Source organism: Anguilla anguilla, chromosome 1 (genome assembly GCF_013347855.1).
Source record: "Anguilla anguilla isolate fAngAng1 chromosome 1, fAngAng1.pri, whole genome shotgun sequence".
Classification (NCBI taxonomy): domain Eukaryota; kingdom Metazoa; phylum Chordata; class Actinopteri; order Anguilliformes; family Anguillidae; genus Anguilla; species Anguilla anguilla.
Genome location: NC_049201.1, coordinates 2,297,959 through 2,322,501, shown reverse-complemented (window position 1 = coordinate 2,322,501; position 24,543 = coordinate 2,297,959). Strand labels below are relative to the sequence as shown.

At 48.2% G+C, this 24,543-nt stretch overlaps 1 protein-coding gene across 1 annotated transcript in view; it reads right to left on the bottom strand.

Annotated features, from left to right (window-relative positions):
* Positions 1 to 24,543, bottom strand: part of LOC118235369 (glutamate receptor ionotropic, kainate 3-like) — a 67,533-nt gene that overhangs the window by 35,701 nt on the left and 7,289 nt on the right. The window contains exons 2-5 of the mRNA XM_035432608.1: positions 9,606 to 9,779; positions 7,882 to 8,139; positions 6,742 to 6,923; positions 4,166 to 4,219 (exon numbers count right to left, since the gene is read on the bottom strand). Coding sequence (XP_035288499.1) covers positions 4,166 to 4,219; positions 6,742 to 6,923; positions 7,882 to 8,139; positions 9,606 to 9,779 — 668 coding nt within the window. The remainder of the gene's footprint in view (positions 1 to 4,165; positions 4,220 to 6,741; positions 6,924 to 7,881; positions 8,140 to 9,605; positions 9,780 to 24,543) is intronic.

Genomic DNA, 24,543 nt, shown 5'->3' with positions numbered 1-24,543 from the left:
GAACAGAGTGGAGCTGTCTTTGGATGCTTCGGCTTCTTTATTTAAAGCACAAACAAATGCACACGTACACACAAACAGACAAAACACACACGTACACACAAACAGACAAAACACACACACACAAGCACACACACACACACGTACGCACAAACAGACAAAACACACACACAAGCACACACACGCACTCATGCACAACACACGCACACACAACACACACAACACACACAGGCACACACACACACACACACGCACACACACAACACACACAGGCACACACACACGCACACAGTCACATGCACACACACACGCACAACACATGCACACACAACACACACAGGCACGCACACACACACACACACACACACACACACACACACAGTCACATGCACACACACAAGCACACACGCACAACACACGCACGGCGGCTTACAATGCATCAGTGCCGGTATCTGTGCAAAGTCACATGTCGACACGCATTCTATCTGGAATGGACCAGGGGGGCTTTCTGAAGACAGTCACTGGAACATAATAGACTATTTCATTAGCATCCCGTAGGGCTCAGACTGCGACCACAAAACCAGCGAGGAGACACGCTGAGGAAAGTTTGCCCCCAGACACGACAAATTGAACCTTTTTTTTTTCCCCTCTCCCTCCCACCTTTCTAGTGTGAAGGGTTTCTTTTCTTTTTTCCTCTCTCTCTCTCTCTCTCTCTCTCTCTCTCTAAACTACCGTTCCATTTTCCTCTTTATGAAACCGCACAGGCTCTGTAATATGCGTCTGCACAAAAAACCCGCTTCGCCCCCCTCAGGTTACAGGTAATTGCGAAATTGCGATTTGAAAGAAAAAAAAAGTGCCCGTGAAATTAATTGGTATTTAAAAATGAGACCTCTAATAGCACTCCCCCCCACACACACACACATTCTATTTCACGGGAAGACGGGATCACGATTCTCTGCGGCTGGAGGCGAGCTTATTGTTCCGCACATAAAACCGCCACAGTCAGGGAGTGCTTCAGCTGGCACACACACACACACACACACACACACACACGCGCACACGCGCACGCACGCACGCACGCACGCACGCACGCACGCACGCACACACACGCACGCGCGCACGCACGCACGCACACACACACGCACGCACGCACACACACACACACACGCGCACACACACACACACGCACACACACACACATATACACACACACACACACACGCACACACGCACACACACATATACACACACACACACACACACGCACGCACACACACACACGCACGCGCGCACACACACACACACACACACATATACACTCACACACACACAGCGCCTGCACAAACAGAAGCACTTCTCACATAAGGTTTTCTTTTTCTTTCTCGAGCAGGTGTAAACAATTGCGTCTGGCATTAAAAGGAAAACGCGCTGCATTGTGAGACTGTTTTTTTTTTCTTTTTCTTTTTTTTGCCGTCAGACGTACAAAAACAGGTGAGAAAACAAGGCGTCTATCGACCCTCCCAAATCCCTGATTTCTATTGATGACATCACAGCTCGGTGGGGCGCTGAGTGAAAAGCGCATTGTTCGTGAGCCGCGCACACGCAGGTGAGGCAGAGGCAGGGCCGGCCGACAGCACTTGTGTCCATCGGACGCGTGTCTGTGGGGCCCCCGGGTTCGCGAGCCGCGGTGTGGTAAAAGATGGCGGCTGACATCGCGTTCTCCAGCAGAGAGCACGTGCTAATCGACAGCAGGAGACATTTCTCCCGAATTTGGGAGAGCAAAAAAAAAAAGGGGTGTGAAAGCATTAAAAATGATATTAATGTTTTGGTCAAACCCAGCCTGTATCTCTGTACAAAGAAACGTGTCAGCAAAAACACGAAAGGCCAAGAGGTGCTATTTTTCTTTAAATGGTGTTGGTAATAAGAGTGTAATAACTGTGTAATATCAGTGTCATAAACGATATGCTTTAACTCAGTGAGTAAAGATAAACACCGACAGGTCAGCATCTCCGAGAGTTTCTATTTGTGCACATTCCAGTGTGCAAGCTCTACCAATGAGTCTAGACTGATTTTTTTAGAAAAGTTACAGTAATCTTTGGGTAATTAATGATGGCAATGCCACCAGTGTCCGAGACCACTCCACTGCTGGGTTTCTGTCTCGCATCCTCAGACGGCCAGGGTTTGAGCCGAAGTCCCCTAAAAGGGGTCATTTCACCAGACGAGGGAAGCCATTATTCCCCCCCCCTCCCCCCCTCCCCCCCACACCCCCACCCCCTTTTATCGCCGTTTATTTTCCGCACTTGAACAGCTCAGCCCAGTTTTTTCTCCCAGGGTGACAAAATAATAAATAATAACATTACGGCCGAACGTTTCCCTGCGAGCGTCGGGGGGGGCCGGGGGGGGCGGGGGCTCATTCATCAGAGCGGTCGCGCGACGTTCCGTTATTCTCCAAACGCATCCGTCACCGTGGCGATTGAGCTCTCGGCCGTTTTGTTAAACTGGGCGGCGCTGCTTTCAGTTTTCTCAGGAGTCACATGACGTCATCGTTACCACAACCAAACGCCGGACGCCGGCACTGCTACAAGCCGTTTACACGGTCACAGCGCCCCCTACTGTCCAACAGCCTCACGGCATACCCTCTAGGCTGCCCGTTCAATTCAAATCTCACTTCACGTCACCCTGCTTAACTGGCCTAAGAGTTCCGCCCCTCCTGGCCTCTCCTCATAGGTCACTGAGGCCTCTGACACCAAAATCAGTTGCCGTGCCTCATCCAGGTAAGTGCGACACATTAGAGTAGGTGATTGAGGTGACCCCCCCCACCCCCCCACACACACACACAGTAATGGCAAAGTGTGCAAAGCATCATGATATGAAAGGCACTATAAAACATTGTTAGTGTTGATTACAGAACACCAGCTGGTTATAGCTGCTGACTTAGCTGTCTACAAATGTTTTATAAAGCAGTAATAACATGCTTATAAGGGTACGAGAGCATGTTAGCTCAATGCAGGGTGGGGGATAAGCTAACATGGCTCAGTATGAGAGAGTTAGCTGAGTGCAGGGTGCGGGCTAAGCTAACATGGCTCAGTAAGATAGCATGTTAGCTCTTTGCAGTGTGGGGGCTGGGCCGCCCCCCCCCCCCCTCCATTTGACCCTTCAGAGTGAGATTAAAACACAGCCATCTCTGTGGGGTGCCAGTGGGGAGGGACTGCACAGCACCCAGCCTCTCCGGGACAGTCCAGCAACCACCCCCCCCCCCCCACACTGGAAATGAAAAGGCAAATCTCCCCGGCTGTGGTGCAATGGGGGTGGGGGCACTGCACCGATGGAGCCAAGCCTCACAGCTTTTTTTGTTTGAGGAGAAAATTAAGTGTCAACGTTTAGTTTCTCGCCGCTGTCATCTCCCCGCTGCAGCGCAAACACGGCAACCAATCAGCATTCCGCCACCGTCGCCGGGCGTTCTCCTGCGCCGAGCGCCGAGGGAAACCACGGCAACCGCCCTGTCCTCGCGCGGGCGCGCCGTGTGGACTCAGCGGATGTTAATTAAGCGACTCCAGGACACTCAGTAAACGACTCGGCGGGCAGTTTGTTTAACCAACACGGGCACGGCTGACCTTAAAGTCTTTCACACCGTCTTGTCTTGCATCTGAGACGGTGGTTTAACATGCTGAGCGCCTGGGAAAACTCAGGAGCGACGCAGAGGAAGTGAGAAAGCGGAACCGATAAGCCCGGCGTGTCTGGGGGACCACATATCGGGTGACACCCATGAGTTTGACACGAGGCTGTGAGTGCATGCTCACGTCACTCCAGGCCTGCATATGTTCGCTTGCAATTACCAAATTATTAAAAAGATGAAGGAATTCAAAGGCCCGCTTGCTGAATTTATTAGCATCCTGACCCTGCGTTGAGCTATCGAGCAACACCCGCACTCCACACAGACGACGGAACGCAAAGAGGACACGCTTACAAAGGCTGCTTTCGATTTTTAAGAATAAGGAAAGTATTTACTCTCCCGAATACTGGAAACTTCTTTTTAATGTCCCCCCCCCCCCCAGCAACGCGAGAGAGATCGTCGACCTCATCCGAAACCCCCATCAGCGAACGGGCCGGATGAGGACAGAGAGAGAGATTCGGCCGTACAGGGAAGGAGAGCGAGGGCGAGGATTACCAGAGTGGTGAAGATGTAGTGGTAATACTCCGTCATCATACCCATGGCCAGGGCCTGCAGGAGAGAGAGGGGGGGAGGGGGGGTTGGGAGGGAGAAGGGAGAGAGAGAGAGGGAGGGAGGGGAGGAGGGAGAGGGGAGAGAGAGGGAGAGAGGGAGGGAGGGGAGGAGGGAGAGGGGAGAGAGAGGGAGAGAGGGAGGGAGGGGAGGAGGGAGAGGGGAGAGAGAGGGAGAGAGGGAGGGAGGGGGAGAGAGGGAGAGAGAGAGACAACAATGAAAAAAGAGAAGGAAAGGTCACAGGGTAATTACACTGGGTAATTTGGAATCAGAACTTCAGTAACACAAAAAAGTGACTAGCTGTGTTTCAGGCCACAGGGCCTGGATTGGCCAGCAGCTTTGTCCAGCCCCATATCTGTCTTGGTCCTCCTCAGAGCACCATATCTGTTTTTTTTCTCTCTCTTTTCAGAGCCATATCTGGTTTTTTTTCTCTCTTCCTCCACAGCCATATCTGTTTTGGCTCACTCTTTCTGTATCTCACCGTGGTTCAATCTCTCCCTGGTATCAGAAACCTGCGTGTGATCTTTGAAGAAGCGGAAGATGGGGGAAAAAAAGGCACGAGGACTGACTTTCCTGCAGTGCATAAACGATGTGGGGGGGGGGGGGTCACATGACTAACCACAGTCTCCCTGGCGATAAGGTCTTTTAATCAAAGCGAAGCGTAATCTCCTAAACCCCCCATTGTTTTGCACAATCTGCATTCAAACGCTGCCTTTTTTCCCATAGCGGGCATGTTTCATTTTTAATTGTGCCATCTGTTGGGAAGAATACCCAAGGTTATGCAAATAGCAGCCGAGTTGGGCTCCTAAGCCGCCTCCCCCTTACCCCTCCCCACCAATGGGACGGAGGGCAGATGTATTACCTCACTCGCTCAGTGATATTTATTTTCCCCCCTATCTAAGGGAGAGATAAAGACTCCCTCACTGATGGCGGGCTTTCATCAGTCCTTAAAGGCCCGGACGTGAGCGCGAGACCGGGGGGGGGGGGGGGGGGGTCGGGTAAGGGGGGGACGCCTTATCTCTGCAAACGACACCAGCACATTTCCAGATTAGACATCTCAATCTGCACCTCCTTTCCATTTCTCTCACTGTGCACACACACACACACACACACGCACACACATACGCACACACCCACACTCACACATGCACGGGTGCACTCACAAACACACTCACAGACAAACACACACTCGTACACGCACAAACACACACACACTCATACATGCACAGATGCACTCACAATAATCTCTCTTGAGATGTGTTACATCTGAATTTGTACTTCCTGTAAGGCACTACTTCCTGTAACCTCAGGTAGTGGCTTCATGTGAAGGATACTTGCTATATTACTTCCATGCAGGGTGCTAGGCCCCTCCCTCCGAGCTCCCTGCTATATCTCAGCATCAGATTTCACTGCATTCACCTCCGTTTGTCCTCGTCTCATAGACTCCCCCCGGCCCTTAAGAGCGGCGAAATACGGGCAAAAACAGCGAACCCCATCGCGGCCAGCGGGGGGCGCTAGTGCTACAGACAAGTAGCATTCTACCTGCCACCTGGGAGCCATAACATGTTGTCATAGTTACCGGAGGATGACACCACTAACAGGTTAGATGTGCAAGACAGCGACCTTTCAAAAATTATATTTCTATATATACATATATATATACGTATATATAGTTCATTTCCAGCACACAATGATTGCTTGAGGACCATTAAGGCTGCCCACTGTAAATGTAATGTTTAAATGTTTTTTTTTTCTTTCCTGCAATGATTTACGTGATTCATCGCACTGAGGCAAACATCTGATCTCTAACTACCATGTTTCGTTAATAGAAATGATTTACTTGAAATGGTCCAGTTCTACGAATTTAGATAGTAAGCCGTTCCAAGAAGCACTGAAGAGAGCCATTAGCGGGTTTTTCAATCCGGCTAATCTGCGGCTCGATGGCTCCCTTCGTCCGTCATTATTTCCGCACTATTATTTGCGGGCCAAATCAAACGTAATCCCGGGTAAGATGATTGGCAAGTTTACAAGCAAATGGATCTGAATCAGCGCTCATTCAACTTCGAAAACAGGTCTGAGCCCAAAAAAAAAAACCAGCCTATTATTACTTTTGTTCATGCTTCTGGGGGGACAGCTTGACATGAAGCACTGGTCTTTTGAGATAAAAAAAAAAAAATATATTTAATTGAGTGAAGGCGACAAGGACGAGAAACGAACAAGGAAGCAGAGAAGATGGGCCTTGGCGTGACCCTCGCTCAAAGAATACCCCATGAAGGCAGAGCAACTAAAAATGTGACCTATTTTACTGCTCATGTGAAATGTGCTCGCTAACTACACTACATGACCAAAAGATTCGGGCCACCGCTTGGTCTGGGGCTGTTTGGTCCCGGTGTGGGCTGGACCCCTTAGTTCCAGTGAAGACAGACTGTTAATGCTACAGTGATATCGTTGTTTTTTGTCAGACAGTGGCCTTCAGAGTCCCGTACCGATAGCTAGCGTCCGCGCGGCCTTAGCCAGCTCACCTGCTTTAAGATCTGCGCAGCCATCGTGTGGCTGCAGTCGAAGATGATCCGGAACTCTCTCCCCCTCTTCATCTCCTTGAGGAGCGGCCGGGTGTCCTCGGAGTCCAGGGGGAGCTGCCGAATTTTTAACCTGATGTTGTACCTGGAGGGGGCCATTATGAGTTCCTGTAGTCTTATAAGACCTTAGAGGGGGAATAAACGTCAGAGAGCTAATGCTAAATTAGCACAACACGGTTCACATCTTCAGCTACAGCATTAAAACATCAGCACAGTGTCCACTTTAATGTTCATATTTATTTTCGACATTTAATTTCACATGCTAGATTGAAATTTTAATATTATAATTATTTTTTTTTTTGTTTCTGCCGAGGGGGGGAACAAAAAAAAAAACACAATTCGAACTTAATTAAAGATGCTATCTGCTAACAGCAGAAATTACACATATCTACGGTTCTTTTTTATTTTATTTTTTTTGTGTTAGCCAAAGAGTGGTTGTCATGGTTACCAGAAGTAAGCCTGGACACTTAAAGGGCGGCATCGCTCGTGACCTTGAGAGTGGCAAAGTGAGATCTGTGGCCTGTTAAAACGGGTCAGGGGCGGCCGGCTTGACTGGGTTTGACACAGTTCAGGGGCTGACCCCCCCACCCCCCACCCCCCAGCACCCCGCCACAGCATTTATTAAACACAAGCTGTGTTTCCCAAGAGAGGAAAAAGGTTTACTGAGGAGTAAAAGGTTTACTCCTCCTCCCCCCCCCCCCCCCCCCCGCAGACCATATGCGACAAGCTTTCAGGAACAAAAACCTATGGCTGCCATGCATGGCCCAGGTGGGGTCTGCACAGGTGGGGGTGAGTCATTTATACCTCAGTGAACCTTTCCCCCCCCCAGGGTGAGTCCCCCCTCCTCTTTGGTGTAAAGCACCTTAAGGTACTGAGAAGAAAGGTGCTATATAAATCTCATCCATTATTATTATTATCATTATTATTATTATTATTATTATTATTATTATTATTAATATTATTATTATTATTAGTAGTAGTAGTAGTAGTAGTAGTAGTAGTAGTAGTAGTAGTAGTAGTAGTAGTAGTATTATTATTATTATTATTATTATTATTATTATTATTAATAATAATGGCTCTCACCCGTGCTGTCATCGTACACGACTGTCGCGGTCTTCCATTTGAGGAACTGGACCAGGTCGAGGATGGCGTAGCTGAGGGAGGAGTAGTCGGGGTACAGGTTGGCGTAGAAGGTGTCTCGGTTGTCCATGGGGTGGTGCTTCCAGCGCACCTGGATGTGCGGCACCTCCAGGGCGTTGCAGATGGACTGCACGGCGTTGGACGAGGAGCTGTGGGAGGGGCCGAAGATGGCCACCACCCCCAGCGACAGCTGGTCGCACGCTGGGGGGGTGGGGGGGGGGGTGGGTGGGAGGGGATGGGGGGAGAACAGGAGAAACGCTTCATCCTCTGCGAAAGCTCCCACATCCTCCCAAGACCCGGCAATTCATCTATGTCCACTTGTCACACAATTATCTGGACTTCATCTCAAGATCCAATATACGCTACGGTGCTGCAAACTACACTGCAAGTGACATAAAAAGTAAAAAATGTAATAATAACTGTTGGAAACATTTTCACTGCAACATCAACATGATTTGTCATCCAAATCACCTGTATTATGACAAAAAAATTTCAACTTTTCTCTGCTGGCTCTCAGGAGGATGTACACACGTAATGTAAGGTGTGAAAATAAAAAAAAGCGACTAACCCCAAGAGTGAGTAGGACAGAAATAGTCTGAGGCATTTAACAACTCTTTAATAAACAGGACGAGATCAGACATCTGTGACAGATTCCTCAGAACACAGACGCATCGGTCTCGTCTGGTCCCGCTCCCTGAATGAGCCACAGCGCAGAACGGCTCTGTGGCTCTCCTGCTGTCCTCATTACTCAGGTTAGCCTCGCGTTCGGAGGTTACCTGGGGCAGGTGAACACTCCATTAGTACACGAGCGTCTGGGGCGAGGGGCCCTCTAGAGCAGTAATCTAGAGCTCGCGAAGAGACAAAATCCGACGCCGAGCTTTTCGACGCGGCGGGGAAGGTGTCAGACGGGGGATCACGATCCAGGCATGGTGGCGGCGGCGGCGGCGGCGGCGGCGGCAGCGCTGAAAATTCCGCCAGCTTTCGAACGCGTCTGTGAATTTGCCTCTTTCGCTTTGATGTTCCTGTAATTTCTCAGCTGGGTTTCGACGTTTTTTTTTTTTTTTTTACGGCTGATTCTGTGAAGTTAAACACGACGCCCACCGCCGCTGCCAGGGATGAAAAACGCTGTGCGTTTGTATATTTACGCGTAAAACACACACCTGCCGCAGGTCGAGGCGCTACAGCTGTGATCTGCTTTGACCAGAGATCGCGCTCTTGGCGCTTAACGCCCAGCTGACTGACTTCTAAACTTCCGTGGTAACTGCAGGTGAGACACGGTTCCCTGCAGTTGGGCTGCAGCTTGGCAGCTTCGTGGGGCAGCAGTGTAGTATAACTGGTAAGGAGCTGGTTTTGTTACCTCGAGGTCACAGGTTCGATTCCCAGGTAGGACACTGCCATGGTACCCTTGAGCAAGGTACTCAACCTGCTTTGCTTTAGTATATATCCAGCTGTATAAATGGATGCAGTGTAAATGCTGTGTAAATAGTTGTGCAATTCGCTCTGGATAAGAGTGTCTGCTAAATGCAATGTAGTGCTTCGTTAGAAAGACAGCGCTGTGTGGAGAACAACCCCAGATCTGGTCCCGCGTTTTGTTCGGGGGGCCGTGGGCGAACCCGGGTTCGGCTCGGCCCGAAAGCCCGTCCCGTGGCCCGAGGCCGGACCCTCACCTTTCCGGGACGCCTCGAAGCTGTCGTAGATGTTTATCCTCTGGATGTCGTAGGTGAGCGTGGTGTTGGGCAGCAGGGTCCTGTTCCTGTTGATGTTGTTGACGGCGAACTTGAAGGCCTGCTCCTCCGCGCTGACGATGGCCACCGGGCCCTCCGTCTGCTCAAAAATCCCTCCTGGACAAAGACAGGAGAGAAGGGGGTGAACATCTAGCCCCCGCAGAGCACAAGCACCTCCTCTCCCAGAGTCAGGAGTGCCAGGGAGAACACACACCTCCTCACCCATAGTCAGGAGAACCAGATCTGCACCTCCTCTCAATGAGTCAGGAGTGCCAGGGAGAACACACACCTCCTCACCCATAGTCAGGAGAACCAGATCTGCACCTCCTCTCCCAGAGTCAGGAGTGCCAGGGAGAACACACACCTCCTCACCCAGACTCAGGAGAACCAGATCTGCACCTCCTCTCCCCAAATCTCCCACCATAAGCTTGACAAAAGCATCAGACTAACCCACTTACATTCAGTTTTATTATTATTATTTTTTTACAAAGCACTTTACAGACATTCAGGGGCCCATGAGCAACCCAAGGGTGATAGTGGCAAGATCTCCCAGGAGGAAACCGGACAGTGGGGGCGACCATCCACTCCAGGCAGACACTGCACAGTAAATGTCCAGTGTTAATTCCACACCAATAGGGACCACATGTACACTGTAAGAGTTAATTCAACACTCAACATTTTACTGTGTGGGCACACTAATTAAAGCAGTTACAGAGCAAGGAGAGAACATAAAGAGCCCTCTAACCAGTTACATCAACTATGCAGTGAATATAGCAGTTCAAACTAGAAACCAAACATCTCATCGGACCAGCACCTCTGCGGTGTGGTGGGTCCCTGGCGTTATTACCTCTGCAACACAGCACAGCGATTGGTGTTATTTTAACTCCAACAGAGCCTGAGTCCAACGATGCAATGAATTGTACACTGACAGAGTAAAATTTGTGTCCATCGGAGTCAATCTAACCTGAGAGCTCCGACACTCCATTCCCATTAACTAGCTCCCAGAGGCCACGTGCTAAGTACTTCCGGGGCACTGAGGTCGAGTGGCTTGGACTTCCTGTGTAAACAGGAAGTGGTCTGTCACACTGTGTAACTGAAGCCTCGTCTGATGCCTCTTCTTCATGCCAGACCTTAATGGATTAATGGATCTAGCGCAAGGAGGATGTGTTAAAAACATAAAAATCCCCATTAGCTTGCAGGTCCTTCAGAAACCTCCCCCCATCCCTGCCCCCCTCTCTCCCTCCAGTCTATATCAGGCTCATAGCATATCCTGTAATATGACACTCATGTTTTTAAAGATAAAAAAATGTGTGACCTTCATATCTTTTTTCTCCTCTGCAATAAAGGAGCGTGTAGCCACGCCATTCTGTGCCTGCATGTACGCGACCTTAGTACGAAGGCTGAGTTTTCTTAGCCTTGCTAAAGGCGGCTGAGTGTAAGGAAGTCCTCCAAAGGAAATAGGATAAACTGCATTATATTCTTGTGTCAAACAGGAAATTGGAACACCGTTCCGACCCCCACAAAAACAAAAAAAAAAACTCTTCCTGCAAAAAAAAAAATGGACTCCAGGTGATCCATTCTGATGAGCAGGCTAACTGTCTGCCTTCGTACCCAACCTAGACCCCGAGGCTGAACTCCATCTCCCAGAATGCCCTCTGCTGCGGTCAGGCGAGCCCAGAAGGACAGAGAGATGTGCGATGCGGGGGGAGATAAGCGGGAGGCGGCTTATGAGAGGTGTCTGGAGGACCCGCGGAGCCGGTGCTCTCTGCCGACGTGACCAACGGGCAGAACCGGGACGATAAGGAACCGAGCCTCGATCTCCACCGGGCAGAAAAATCCGGACTAACAACAGCGTGACACACGGCACCGCACAACACCACCGCCACCGCCCTCAATATCTGCCCTATCTGTGATAAATATAAATAATAATAACCACGACCTCTTCGCAGGAAAGGGAACACCGTGTCTCTCTCTATCGCTGCAACTGACAGATGGAAGGAAAAAATATTTCCGAAAAGATTGAATATCGCAAAGGTTGGGATGACATTATAACACAGCGTTATGAAAGAGGAGGACTCTGGACCCACTGGAAAAAGTAAAAAATAAATAAATTTTAAAAGTAGTACAGAGAAGGACTCCTTACCCTGACAACTTCCCGGAGACCAGCCGGAAATAAAGAACGCTGAACCACACAGACCATGTGTGTGTGTGTGTGTGTGTGTGTGTGTGTGTGTGTGTGCGTGTGTGTGTGTGTGAGTGTGTGAGTGTGTGTGTGCGTGTGCGTGTCCGAGTGGCGAGTGTTTGTGTGCATGAGTGAGTGTGTGTGTGTGTGTGTGTGCGTGTGTGTGTGTGTGTGTGTGTGTGCGTGTGTGTGTGTGTGTGTGTGCATGTGCGAGTGTTTGTGTGCATGAGTGAGTGTGTGTGTGTGTGTGCATGAGTGAGTGTGTGTGTGTGTGTGCGCGTGTGTGTGTGTGTGTGTGTGTGCGTGTGTGTGTGTGTGTGCATGTGCGAGTGTTTGTGTGCATGAGTGAGTGTGTGTGTGCATGTGCGTGTGTGTGCATGAGAGCGAGAATGTGTGTGTGTGTATGTATGTGTGTGGGTGTTTGTATGTGTGTATGTATTTGTGTGTGTGTGTGTGTGTGTGTGTGTGTGTGTGTATGTATTTGTGTGTGTGTGTGTGTGTGTGTGTGTGTGTGTGTGTGTGTGCATATTAATGGCCTAAAGAACAATAGCCCTGAACACATTCTAACAGGCTGGCTCGGCAGCAGGCTCTGTTTTCACTCACTCACCAGAAACAGAGCAGATAATGTGTGAGGCGCGTGAGAGAGGCGTCCGACAGATCAGCATTCAGGGGGAGGGGGGTTTGGGATTCCCTCCAGCGCAACAGTACATCTATTTAGGCCAAATAAGCAGGCCCACAGAGGCTCACAAAACACAGCCCGACATAAATCAGATACACACTGTAAGTTATGACGAAATGTGACACCTCAATTGTACGCGAAAAACGCTCAGGCCAAACCAATTTGCATATTGATTGCACCGTCCCCTCAGGTGTGAAATCACTAGCGGAAAACGGGGGAGCGGGCAGGCGGTCGGAATCCGGAACCTTCCGCGATTTCCGACGCGCGATCCGGCGCGGCTGCGCTCACACGACAGGGAAACAGCGCGCGGTACTGGCGGTATCCGTCGGCCTGACAACGGCCTTACGGATCCGTGACAGAGGCGGTAAAAATATTTAGCGGAAACGCTGGACGGGACGGAGACGTACGCAGAGCAGCCGATAAGAAGGCTTTCCTGGGAGGAGGATCTTCAGTAAAACGCATTTCTCCGTGCAGAGATGAAAAACGGAGAGCGCACAAACTCCGGGCCTGTCTGTATCCACCGTGGAAATGAAAATGGACTGTAAATTAGGGGGTGGGGTTAGGGTTGGAGGTGGGGGTTGTAGAAATGAGAACCCAGGGAGTTTGGCTTATCATGTGACAGGATCCTAATCTGGCCAAATGCAAACCTCAGTTGATAACGTCCACATTAGCATTCCAAACACCCTGCCCGCAGAATATACCGTGTCACCCAGGTCAAGGATATGACCCGTGGCACTGACGCTCCACATGCGCTAGACCACACTAATCTCAAAACTCCTGTGTGCAGGAGGGGGGGAGAGAAAGAGAGGGAAAGAGAGGTATAGCGAGGGAGAGGGAGAAAGTGACAGAGGAACGCAGAGGAAGAGAGTAACAGAAACACAGAGAATGAAGAAGGAGAGGGATCAACCATCATGAATTAGCTTTTCCTTCACACGACAGAGAGAGAGCTCAACGTTGCTGCTCAGAGCAGATTCAGAGACACTTGGAAACAATATTTTAATAATGTTTTAAAAAGCAACACCAGCTTCCTGAGTTATATTTTCAGCAGAATATCATATCACACACAAGACACAGGAGCTTAGATCTTCACATTAAGAGAATAAAAAAATTTGAGTGAGTGAGCCGGTTCGGTTACAAGAACTAAGAGAACTGACACCTCCATGGAAGCAAGAGGCCTCGGAAGCATCTGGATTGAGTAACTGGAAATCAGCGGAAGACCAGAAACTGAAGATCAGCAGAAGATCAGAAACTGAAGATCAGCAGAAGACCAGAAACTGAAGATCAGCAGAAGATCAGAAACTGAAGATCAGCAGAAGATCAGAAACTGAAGATCAACAGCCAAGCTCAGCTGCTCTGACCTGCAGAGAGCAATGCAGAACTGTTCACCCTGCATCTGAGCACTCCCTGCTTTACCAACACCTCAACCTGCATCTGAGCTCTCCCTGCTTTACCAACACCTCAACCTGCATCTGAGCTCTCCCTGCTTTACCAACACCTCACCCTGCATCTGAGCACTCCCTGCTTTACTAACACCTCACCCTGCATCTGAGCACTCCCTGCTTTACCAACACCTCACCCTGCATCTGAGCACTCCCTGCTTTACCAACACCTCACCCTGCATCTGAGCACTCCCTGCTTTACTAACACTTCACCCTGCAACTGAGCACTCCCTGCTTTACCAACACCTCACCCTGCATCTGAGCACTCCCTGCTTTACTAACACCTCACCCCGCATCTGAGCACTCCCTGCTTTACCAACACCTCACCCTGCATCTGAGCTCTCCCTGCTTTACCAACACCTCAGTTGCATGATAACTTGCAATTCCAGATTGCTGCTTAAACAGGGATCCAAAAAATAAAAACACCCCAATAAGGCATCTGTTTAAGCAGCAATCTGGAATTGCAAGTTATTCTGTAGCATTCATGCCACAATATTGTTAACCTTCTACAAGCAGCACAACACCAGATTGGCTGTCCTCCAAATCATCTGACTGCAGACTGTATTTTTCTTAAATAAGCACACCAAGCCAAAAACAGGAAACATTTTGTTTTGCTTCATTAATTTCAAAGAAGGATTTAACTGTGTTTGGCACAAAGGTTGATCTCCTCCCACTTCTATCGCTTCTTATTCCTTGTAGGTTTTTGTTTCATGTTTTCTAATTTTTCATCCCCCCCCTCCTCTCTTCTCTGCAGGACAGGAAACTCTCTGAAAATCAGTCTCTGTACTGAGTAGGGCTCAAAGACTTTAATTCACATTTGTATGCTAATACCTATAGGGCACTATTAATCACTTCTTTCCCAGTATAATAAATAAGTACGCAAACAAACAATCATGAAATGGGTTTAAAGGGGTTTAGTTGCTGAAGTATTTATGAAAAAAAGCATGAAGTATTAAAATATAAGGTGCACGTACACAGGAAATGACTGCACTGATAATTGGAGTCCAAAACACTGAAATATATGCAGTAATAAGTTGGTTGTGTTGCCCCTGGCTCTGCACCTATAAGTGAAATATTCACATTTTAGTTTTGTTTTCTCTGTGCAGTTGACCCGGTTGTGTTGACTGCAAAATCAGAACTTGACTCTGTTAGAGGAGTACTGTCATACCCTGGCCCTGGCAGTCACCTTAACGAATGCTAAAATAATCACCATCTCATCTCTGAGACTTTATTCCTGGCAGGGCCGCCGCAGAAGGCACCCTAATTTACACCTACCTCAGTCTGACAATCAGGAAGCTTTAGCATAGCAGGGCAAGGCATTAATGGGAAAAAATAAAAGCTCACGGAGCACTCCATGCGATAAAGACCACAAAATAAATGCAGCAATTACCATTTCATCCAAACACTTTGACAGAATTAGCCAGCCCTTTGAGCTGCATGGATGGAAAAATTAAGGGTCCACTCTTGTCAGTGTTCAACAAAAAGACTAAAAGCAGAATTATAACAAAAGCATCTAACAAGTGGAAAGGAAAAAATTCTAATAATGCACCAAGGGCAGAATTAATGTTTCCACTGACAATACATGCTCAAAAGGAAAAAAAAAGATTCGGCTCAGATCTGGGCGAGCTGGATCATAAAGTCAACAAGAGACGTGCTATAATATAAAGCCCTGACTGCTCAAGAGGTCAACCGGTAATGAAATTTTACTAAACACCTCACCCTAACTGAAACCAGGCTCAGATCAGATCAAATCTACCAAAAGGTAGTTCCAAATTTTAAAACTGTTTGGAAAGACCACACGGACCGGTGAAGCGGAGATGCACTTTCTCCAACATGGTAAAAAAGTATGTCAACATTAGAGTACTAATATTTTGTCTGCAGTCTTTAATACACTTTTTTTTATAAAAGCCATTAGTCTTACTCAGCAAGGGAGCCACTCCAGCATGGCCTACAGGATATGTGTTAGTGGCCTGGAGAGTGTGATTGGCTAACTGTCCTGAGGATAGGTCAGTTTAGACTCCGGCTGTCTCCATGGGTCTCTTATGGCTATTATCAGCATTGCTCCCACTGCGCATTGGCATAGTAATAACCACGGTTTGTCATACCAATAAAACTCGAATTTGAGTCTGGAGAGAGAGAGGGGGGGGGGGGGGAGGAATGGAGAGGGAGAAGAGAGGGAAAGAAATCATGGGGAGGGAGAGAAGGGGAGAGGGAAGGAGAGAAAGGAGGGGGAAGGAGAGAGAAGGAGCAGAGAGAGGGAGGGAAAGGAAAGCGGGGGTGGGAGGGAGGGAGAGAGGGGAAAGAGAGAGAGAGAGGGAGGGAGAGAGAGAGGGAGGGAGAAAGAGAAAGAAAGAGACAGAGAGAGAGGAAGGGAGGGAGAGTGAGAGAGAGAGGGAGGGAGGGAGAAAAAGAGAGAGAGAGAGAGAGAGAGAGAGGGAGGGAGAGAGAGAGGGGGAGAGAAAAGAAAGAAAGAGACAGAGAGAGAGGAAGGGACGGAGAGAGAGAGAGGGGGAGGGAGAGAGAGAGGGGGAGAGAAATAGAAAGAAAGAGACAGAGAGAGAGGAAGGGATGGGGAGAGAGAGAGAGAGAGAGAGAGAGAGAGAGAGGGGGAGGGAGGAGGAAAAAGAGAGAGAGATAGTGCACTGGGGAGTGAAGTATGTTTGACTATTTATAACTCTAGGCTCCCTGTATCCAGGGACATGGTGCATAAACTCCAGAAAAGAAAGCGCATTAAAATAAATGAATCCTGCTGTTTCATGGGAAATCTCATTAAAGTACATTAAGTAATTGCTGGAGTATATACTAATTTGACTGTTAAGAGGATAAAATGTGCATAGCTCAGAAGCACTTTAACAAATTCAATAAACAACAGGCTCTCCCGCTCCCTGGAAAACCGGGGAATAATTAGCATTGCCTCTCTGGGCTCTGCCATAAGCACAATGCCGGGATTAATACATTAGGATCCCGCTCTACATCAAACAATGGGATACAGCCGTTCAGTCTTACGCGGGAATCTCCATGGATACAGATAAAAGCTCATTAATGATGTAAATTAATTACCCTCGAAATGCGTGTTTCGATTTCCAGCTCTGAAAAGTTATCAGTGTGCTTCTTGTCTTTCGATCAGAGACCAGAAACAAAAATGACAGATATGAAAGGGAAATGCAGGGACGATAAGATTTGGGGTATTTTTGTTGTTTTGTTTAGTTTAGTTTTTTATTCGGTAAGATCAGTCAGCGGTTGCAGTTAATCAGCTTCCTCGCTCGTAGTCTTCGTTACAGAGACGGCTAATTAATCTCTGGAGTCTCCATCCCGTTGCAGCAAAACGTGTTAATTACCGCTGCCTTCTTTCATTACCACGAACATCACCGGGTCGCCTGGCACGGCTCGTCCTTTACCGGAGCGGAGAACGAGCGCACGAACCACCGGCGCTACCCGCGGGTCCCGCACGCGACTCAGGACGGGGGGGGGGGGGGGGGGGGACACTCAGTGTACTGAACCCTTTTGTTGTGTCAGGTTTTTCGGAATGTTTATTTTTTTAATTTTTTCTAAATTCTAAGTGTTCTAGAACTCTAGAATTGTTACATCAGCATTAGAATGTGTGGTAAATAACATTCCAATCACAGTTTTTGTGATGTCACACCTTAAAAAGGGGTAAAAAGGTGCTCGTCCTAACCACAGTGCTCGTGCCTCCTTGCCTAAGCTGCTCTCACCCCTGGGGTGTTTTTTTTTTTACTGTTTTATTTTATTTACTTTTATCTTATATTAAAAATATAAACTAAAATCAGTTATGATTACACATGCAATGCTAAGGAGGTCAGAATAGTAATGCTGCTTTGGTAAATGCTAAATTCAAATAAATGAAACCAATTTATAATCTGATTGCAGTACACATGTAGCTAAGTAACGGGTATGGAATTAAATTTAGCAAAAGTTTCTGTAGGTATATAATGGCCCCACTGGAAACATGACATCAGTTATTTTAATTCCTAATTTAATTCCTGATGTCATAGAAAGCAATACAAATGGCCTGTTAAAGTCACAGCTGTGTGTGTGTGTGTGTGTGTGTGTGTATATACATATATATTTATGCACACATACACACAGTATATATATATATACACTGTACCTCAGAAATGAATCATAATATTGTGTGCATTCGAGCGTAAAATTCACGTTGTGTTATTTTACGGGTCCTGCGTCATGCCTGAGACCAGCGAAAGGGCATGTTGGAATAAATAACCTTTCACATGTTACGCCGCGTTCCCCATTATCATATAAATTGCATTCTGTGATAATTCTTACATTTAAGTCCATAATAAGAAAATGGGCTTTAGCCGTAATTAAGTTATGTATTTCAGCAGCCTGCTCTCTCCGGTTGCATCCGATTCCGCGGCGTTCTCCGGACCGCAGTGCAGCCGCGCTTATTTACTTGATATGATTAGTAATACATATATAGCCTATAACAGTCTAATATTTTTTCTGTCAAATAACTGTCAGGTAACAACACATTTGTAAAATCTAATTTTATGCTCAAGTGCCCCTGCTTGCAGTATTCATTCCACCCTCTGTTCACAGACCCACAACTCTCTCTCTCTCTCCCTCCCCCTCTCTTTTCTCCTCTCTCCTCTCTGCCTATTCCTTCTCTTTTAATTTTGCCCTCTTCTCTGCACTCCATCTTTCTCCCATTCTATTCCTCCCTCTCGCTTTTTTCCTTATCTCTTTTTCCCTCTCATTCTCTCTCTCTCTCTGTTCTCCTTCTCTTTCTATTCTTCCTTTGGCTTCTTTTTTCACATTCTCCCTCTGTCCCACCCTCTCTCTCTCTCTCTCTTTCCCCTTTCTCTCCCTCCCACCCTCTCATCCTCTCTCTCTCTCTCTCTCTCTCTCTGTTCTTCTCTTTCTATTCTTCCTTTGGCTTCGTTTTTCACATTCTCCCTCTCTCTGTCTCTCTCTTCCCCCTTTCTCTCTGTCCCACCCTCTCATCCTCTCTCTCTTTCACTCTCTCTCTCCTCCCCATCTCTCCCTCTCTCTCTTCCCCCTTTCTCTCTCTCTCCCTCCTTAGCGCACTGTGTGTTTCTGACTCGTTTTCTCTCAGATGGTGTGAGGAGGAGGCGTGTGGCCTTCACACAGCCCTTAAACAGCAGGCTCTCGGGCCTGATTAATAGGGAGTAACACCAGCGGCTCCTTTCCAGAACACCTGAGACAGAGCAGCCATACCCGCGGCGGGACCGCGTGGGACCAGCACGGCGCTCGGTGTGAAGGCCAAATGCCCCTCGCCCCCCCCCCGCGGGTCTGTCTGTACACCGCCCTGTTACCCCTGCGGGGCAGAATTAATCACAGGCCAGACCCCGGGGCTTCCCGACAGGGAGCGCAGGGGCGTCCCACAGAGACAGACACAACCGCACATGCTAGACGGTTGCCTTGGTGTCGTGGTTGCCATGGAGCCCCCCCCCCCCCCCCCCATCCCGTGCTGTGATTGGTCAGAGTCTGCCCCTCGGCTCCGCGTTTTGCTCGCTGACCCACCTGCGGCGGGCGGATCCGGACAGGTGTGCGCACGGAGGCTGGACCGACGGTCGCCCTGGCGACGCTGGTGCGAGGAGACAGACGGAACCGTCGGCGCCGTGGCGACATTGCCATGCCAACGCTGTCATGCCAGCAACAAAATGTGTCCATATCGCCGTCGGCAGATACCCCACTGCCCACTGCATTTGAGCTCCAGGTCTCCCACTGCGTGTTCATGCAGAGTGACGAATGAGCTTTCCGCTCAGCCACCACCAGCTGGAGAAGAGGACCTCACAACACCACCGGAACCTTCCGGATTCTTCATCTAACCATCTCTTACAGCTCCGCTGGAACCTTCCGGATTCTTCATCTAACCATCTCTTACAACTCCGCTGGAACCTTCCGGATTCTTCATCTAAACATCTCTTACAACTCCGCTGGAACCTTCCGGATTCTTCATCTAAACATCTCTTACAACTCTGCTGGAATCTACCAAATTCTTCATCTAATCATCTCTTACAACTCCGGTGGAATCTACCAAATTCTTCATCTAAACATCTCTTACAACTCCGCTGGAACCTTCCAGATTCTTCATCTAAACATCTCTTATAACTCTGCTGGAACCTTCCAAATTCTTCATCTAAACATCTCTTACAACTCTGCTGGAACCTTCCAGATTCTTCATCTAATCATCTCTTACAACTCCGGTGGAATCTACCAGATTTTTCATCCAATCATCTCTTACAACTCCGCTGGAATATTCCGGATTCTTCATCTAAATGTCTTTGTGACTTCTGCAGATCTTCAAATACTTTTTCACGAGAGAGAGAGATTTTTTTCAATCTCTTTTTTAAATACAGGGAGAAAACACATGGAGTTGGCAGGGCAGTAAACCTGGACCAACCAGTCACCACCTAATGCCTTTTGAGCCAGGAAAACCCTGCATTAAGTGGGCATTTGAAAACAACCTTGGTATAATTGTGAGATTTTTAAAAAATCCATTATCTGTAAAGATTTTTTTTTCTTGGTTCTCAAAGTCTGCCCTTCCTGTCTTGACTGTGACACCACTTCTCACGAGGCTGTGGTTTCCAAACACTCTGCGCATTATAAAAATACATATTTCATACTGTGATTCAAAGTACCTTTCACCCTCTGGCCATCATTCATTTTAAAAGCTTGTAGCTGAAACTAGTTCTCCTTCCGTTGTGTCTCCAGGATGAAATATTTACGCCGTTTCACTTCTTGGAATCTCCAAAGCATGTTCATGCTAATTAAACGCAGTGAACACCCTGGCACGTGTACAGACAGACAAGAAATGGGGTGCCGCCCCCAAACACCTCCATCAATGTGACCCAGTGCGCCCCAAACCTAGACACTGCAAACACCACCGTGGGAGGGAAAACCAGGTCTGACACAAGTGCCAAAAATGACACCCTCCTGACCATGTGACTCCTACCTTCATCTTAAGATGATTACAGGCCATATAGCTGATCTAGAACATAAGAATTCATCATGAGGAGAACAGGCCATTCAGCCCATCTAGAACATACGAATACATAATGAGGAGAACAGGCCATTCAGCCCATCTAGAATATAAGAATAGATAATGAGGAGAACAGGCCATCCAGCCCTTCTAGAACATAAGAACACATGAGGACAAAAGGCCCATCATTGACTGCAGAACAGAGAGCATCCAGCACTGTGTCAGGCCTGGGCTAGAACACACCGAGGGTCTCTGCCTTGACCCACGGTTAAAATTTCAATAACAAAACAAAGCAAATTGAGAAACAGAAAACATATTGGGTGCGTAAGCAACAGACAGAGAAGAAGCGGGGTGGAGAGTTTCGGTGCCCGAACAGGGAGAATAAAGAGAGAAAATACAAGATGGCAGCGCGGAGGAGAAGGTCGATAATTATAGAAAAGAAAAGTAAAAAAAAAATAAAAAAAACTAACGAGTATTTCGAAATCCATAACCCACAAAAACAACAGTTTCGCTCAGGAGCTGCCATCCAAAACGCTCTCCGCTCCATCCATCCGGCTATCGACCAAGTGTCAGGAAAATGCACTGCTCTGGACAAACGCAGAGAGAAAGGGAACGCCGGCAAATTTCTAAACCAAAAAAAAAAGGAAAAAACGGAGGGGGGGGGGGGGTGGGGGGGAGCCGCCAAACCTCCACACCTCCTTTCTCTCCTTCTGTCTCTCCTTTTGTGTGCAGCCCCATTACGCGGGGGGGCACCCAGGGTCCGTGTCTAACTAGAGGGCACTATTTTCATTAAAAGGGTCGGAGAAAAAGGGGGCCCTTATAATGTCACACAACTCCCCGGGTCCAAAAAAAAAAACCCCTGTCGCAAATATTGACGTTCCCTTGGGGACCCCGGGGGCCTCCTGATGGAATTGGATTTCCAAAACAAGCGAGCGAGCGAGCGTGCGCACGCACAGTCAGATATCCACCCCTTCGCCGCTCGGACGTCCTGACATTGTAATAGATATCGATCTCGCACTTTAAAGGCCAATTAATATCTGAACTATACAACAGGGGTCGTATACAACCGTGAAATACGCCAGGAGCTCGGTGACCGGTTATTGAATTGAGATGGTTAGCAAGCGGCTTAAACGCTAAAAGCCATCGCGGGCCTTTATTACTTAATTATCTCGATGCAGGTGATTCCTTTAGTGGTTGTCCATAAAGCACATTGACGGGTCAATTATTGTCTTTGAGCCACGCGAATTAGATTCCATAGCTCCAGGTGCCAGATAAGTGAAACTGTGTAGCATCTGTGTTTTCTCTCTCTCTCTCTCTCTCTCTTTTTTAAAGACTTCCTCTCTTGTTTCCTCTCTAAATGTTTAGAAGAATTGAAGAACTGCACCTGTGGTGGTTTTCATCACGGTGACAAAGATTAAAGTTACATAAAGTTAGCCAAATGCAGAAAGACTGCCTCCTGCTCTTGGAAGTTGTGATGGCGCTTTGCTAAGCTGAGTGCTGTATGAGTTAAGGCGAACGCTCAAACAGAATTACTGAAACACTTTCAATTTTATACCCATAAAAATATGCCCATTCTCATGCACACATACGTGCACATGCCCATGCATTCTACATACATCTGTTTTATTGTTATTATTATTCTTGCTGTTGTTTTCATTGTTATTAGTTTAAATAAAACATTACCTTTCATAACAGCAGCAGGAATCAGAGCAAATCAGAAATGAAAAGGAAAAAGCAGAACCTCTTTTTTTTTTTTTTTACTGCTATAACCGTACGTCTTTACAGAAACCCAGCCACTCCAGAAGGACAGTGGGAAGAAAAATAAAAATGTAAGCCCCTGTTTGACTTTGAACCCGGGTTCGAGGAGAATCATCGACCCCTCTTTCAAGGTGCTTTGCGGAGGAACGGGGGGGCGGGGGGGGGGGGGGGGCAGTAGGGGGCTAAATATAACCCTGGCCCAGTTTTATCGCCGTGGAAACAGGGCAGGTGAAGCTAATGCAGACAAATGAAGGGGCAGACAGAGGCCGGGACGCTCGGGACTCCTCTCCCTAATTTCTGGGACGGAGGCACTAAAATGGAAATTGACTGGCTGCTACCCCACCCCCGCAGCCCCCCGGAACCCAACCAATAACCAGGACCTGACTTTGGCTCCAAGAACTTTTTTATTATTATTCCTTTTCCTGTCTCTCCCTCCTCCTCTCCCTCTCCCTCTTTCTCTTACTCCCTCTCTCTCTCTCTCTCTCTCTCTCTCTCTCCCCCTGTCTCTCTCTCTCTTTCTCTCTGAGGTCTTTTTGAATCCATTGTTCAGGAGATTGTTCCCGGTGGGCATCTAAAACATAATATACGGTCGAAAGCCCTTCACCTCCCTGCATAGTATCTGTACGTGTCCCGCCCCGTGGAATGGGGATGTTGGAGGGCGGAGCGGGGGACATTGGGGGGTGGGGGGGGGGGGGGGGGGGGGTGGGGGGTGTAGAAGACCGGTGCAGTTGCAGAGAGAAGCATCTGGAAAACCTATGTGCACCAGCATCTTTTTCAGAAATATCTACACACACTCGCAGGTTCACAGGCCATGCATCACTGCAGTCAGGTACGATGGAACCCGACTTCTGAAGAACCCCATTAAATAAAAGTAAAAAAAAAAAGAAGGTGATATAGGTTCAGAGGTCAAACAATGCATGCTTCTACTGGGTGCTCCCGTCCCACAATGCACTGCAGCCTGAATGGATTTTCATTTTTCATTTCCTGCTGTTCTTTGTCTGTTAACTGCGTGCTTGGTTCTGGTGAGGTCAGTTATTCTGAAGCTGGATAAATTCTGATCAATGTTAATTCACAGCCCGTTACAGTAATTGCTGTAAAACTATAACACGGTGAAGAACTGAACACAGTCTCGAATACAGTGTGAAGCACTTCTGTGAATCTTTTCAGCAAAAATAGATTTTCAGAGAGGCTGTTCTAGACAAGCACACACACACACACACACACCTACACACACACACACACACGCACGCATGCACACACACACACACACACACACACACACACACACACGCACGCATGCACACACACACACACACACACACATACACACACACACACACACCCGTGCGGATGTGCAGCGAACAGGAAACCTCAGACTGGCTCGAAGCAGCACACACCGCTTATCCGGAGCGTGTAAAACTACGCTCGCGCTGCTAGCGGTTAGCTCCTTCTTCTCCGACGCGGCTTGTTTTTATAAAAGCCGCCATTTTAACCTCGGCCCCCTACCACACTATTTCTTGCCACATTGTTGTGCAGTCTTTTCCCCAGAGCTGGAAGATCCAGGTTCAGAAAGTTAAAAGTCCTCGCCAGTACTTTGTTTCGGTCACCCTGGATTTGCTAAATAGCACAATTCTTCAGCCAGGAGGGGGAACTAATCAGTGAGTTCAGCTGGCTGAGTTCATGGGTGGAAGAAACACACGGCAGGACCTTAACTTCTGGACCCCCTGGACTTTCCAGCTCTGTCTCTCTCAGCCGATTCAGCGAGCAGAGAGTTGGCACGCTCGCTGTCACACAGACGGAATGTTTACATTCCCCCCAACCCCCCCCCCCCCCCCCCC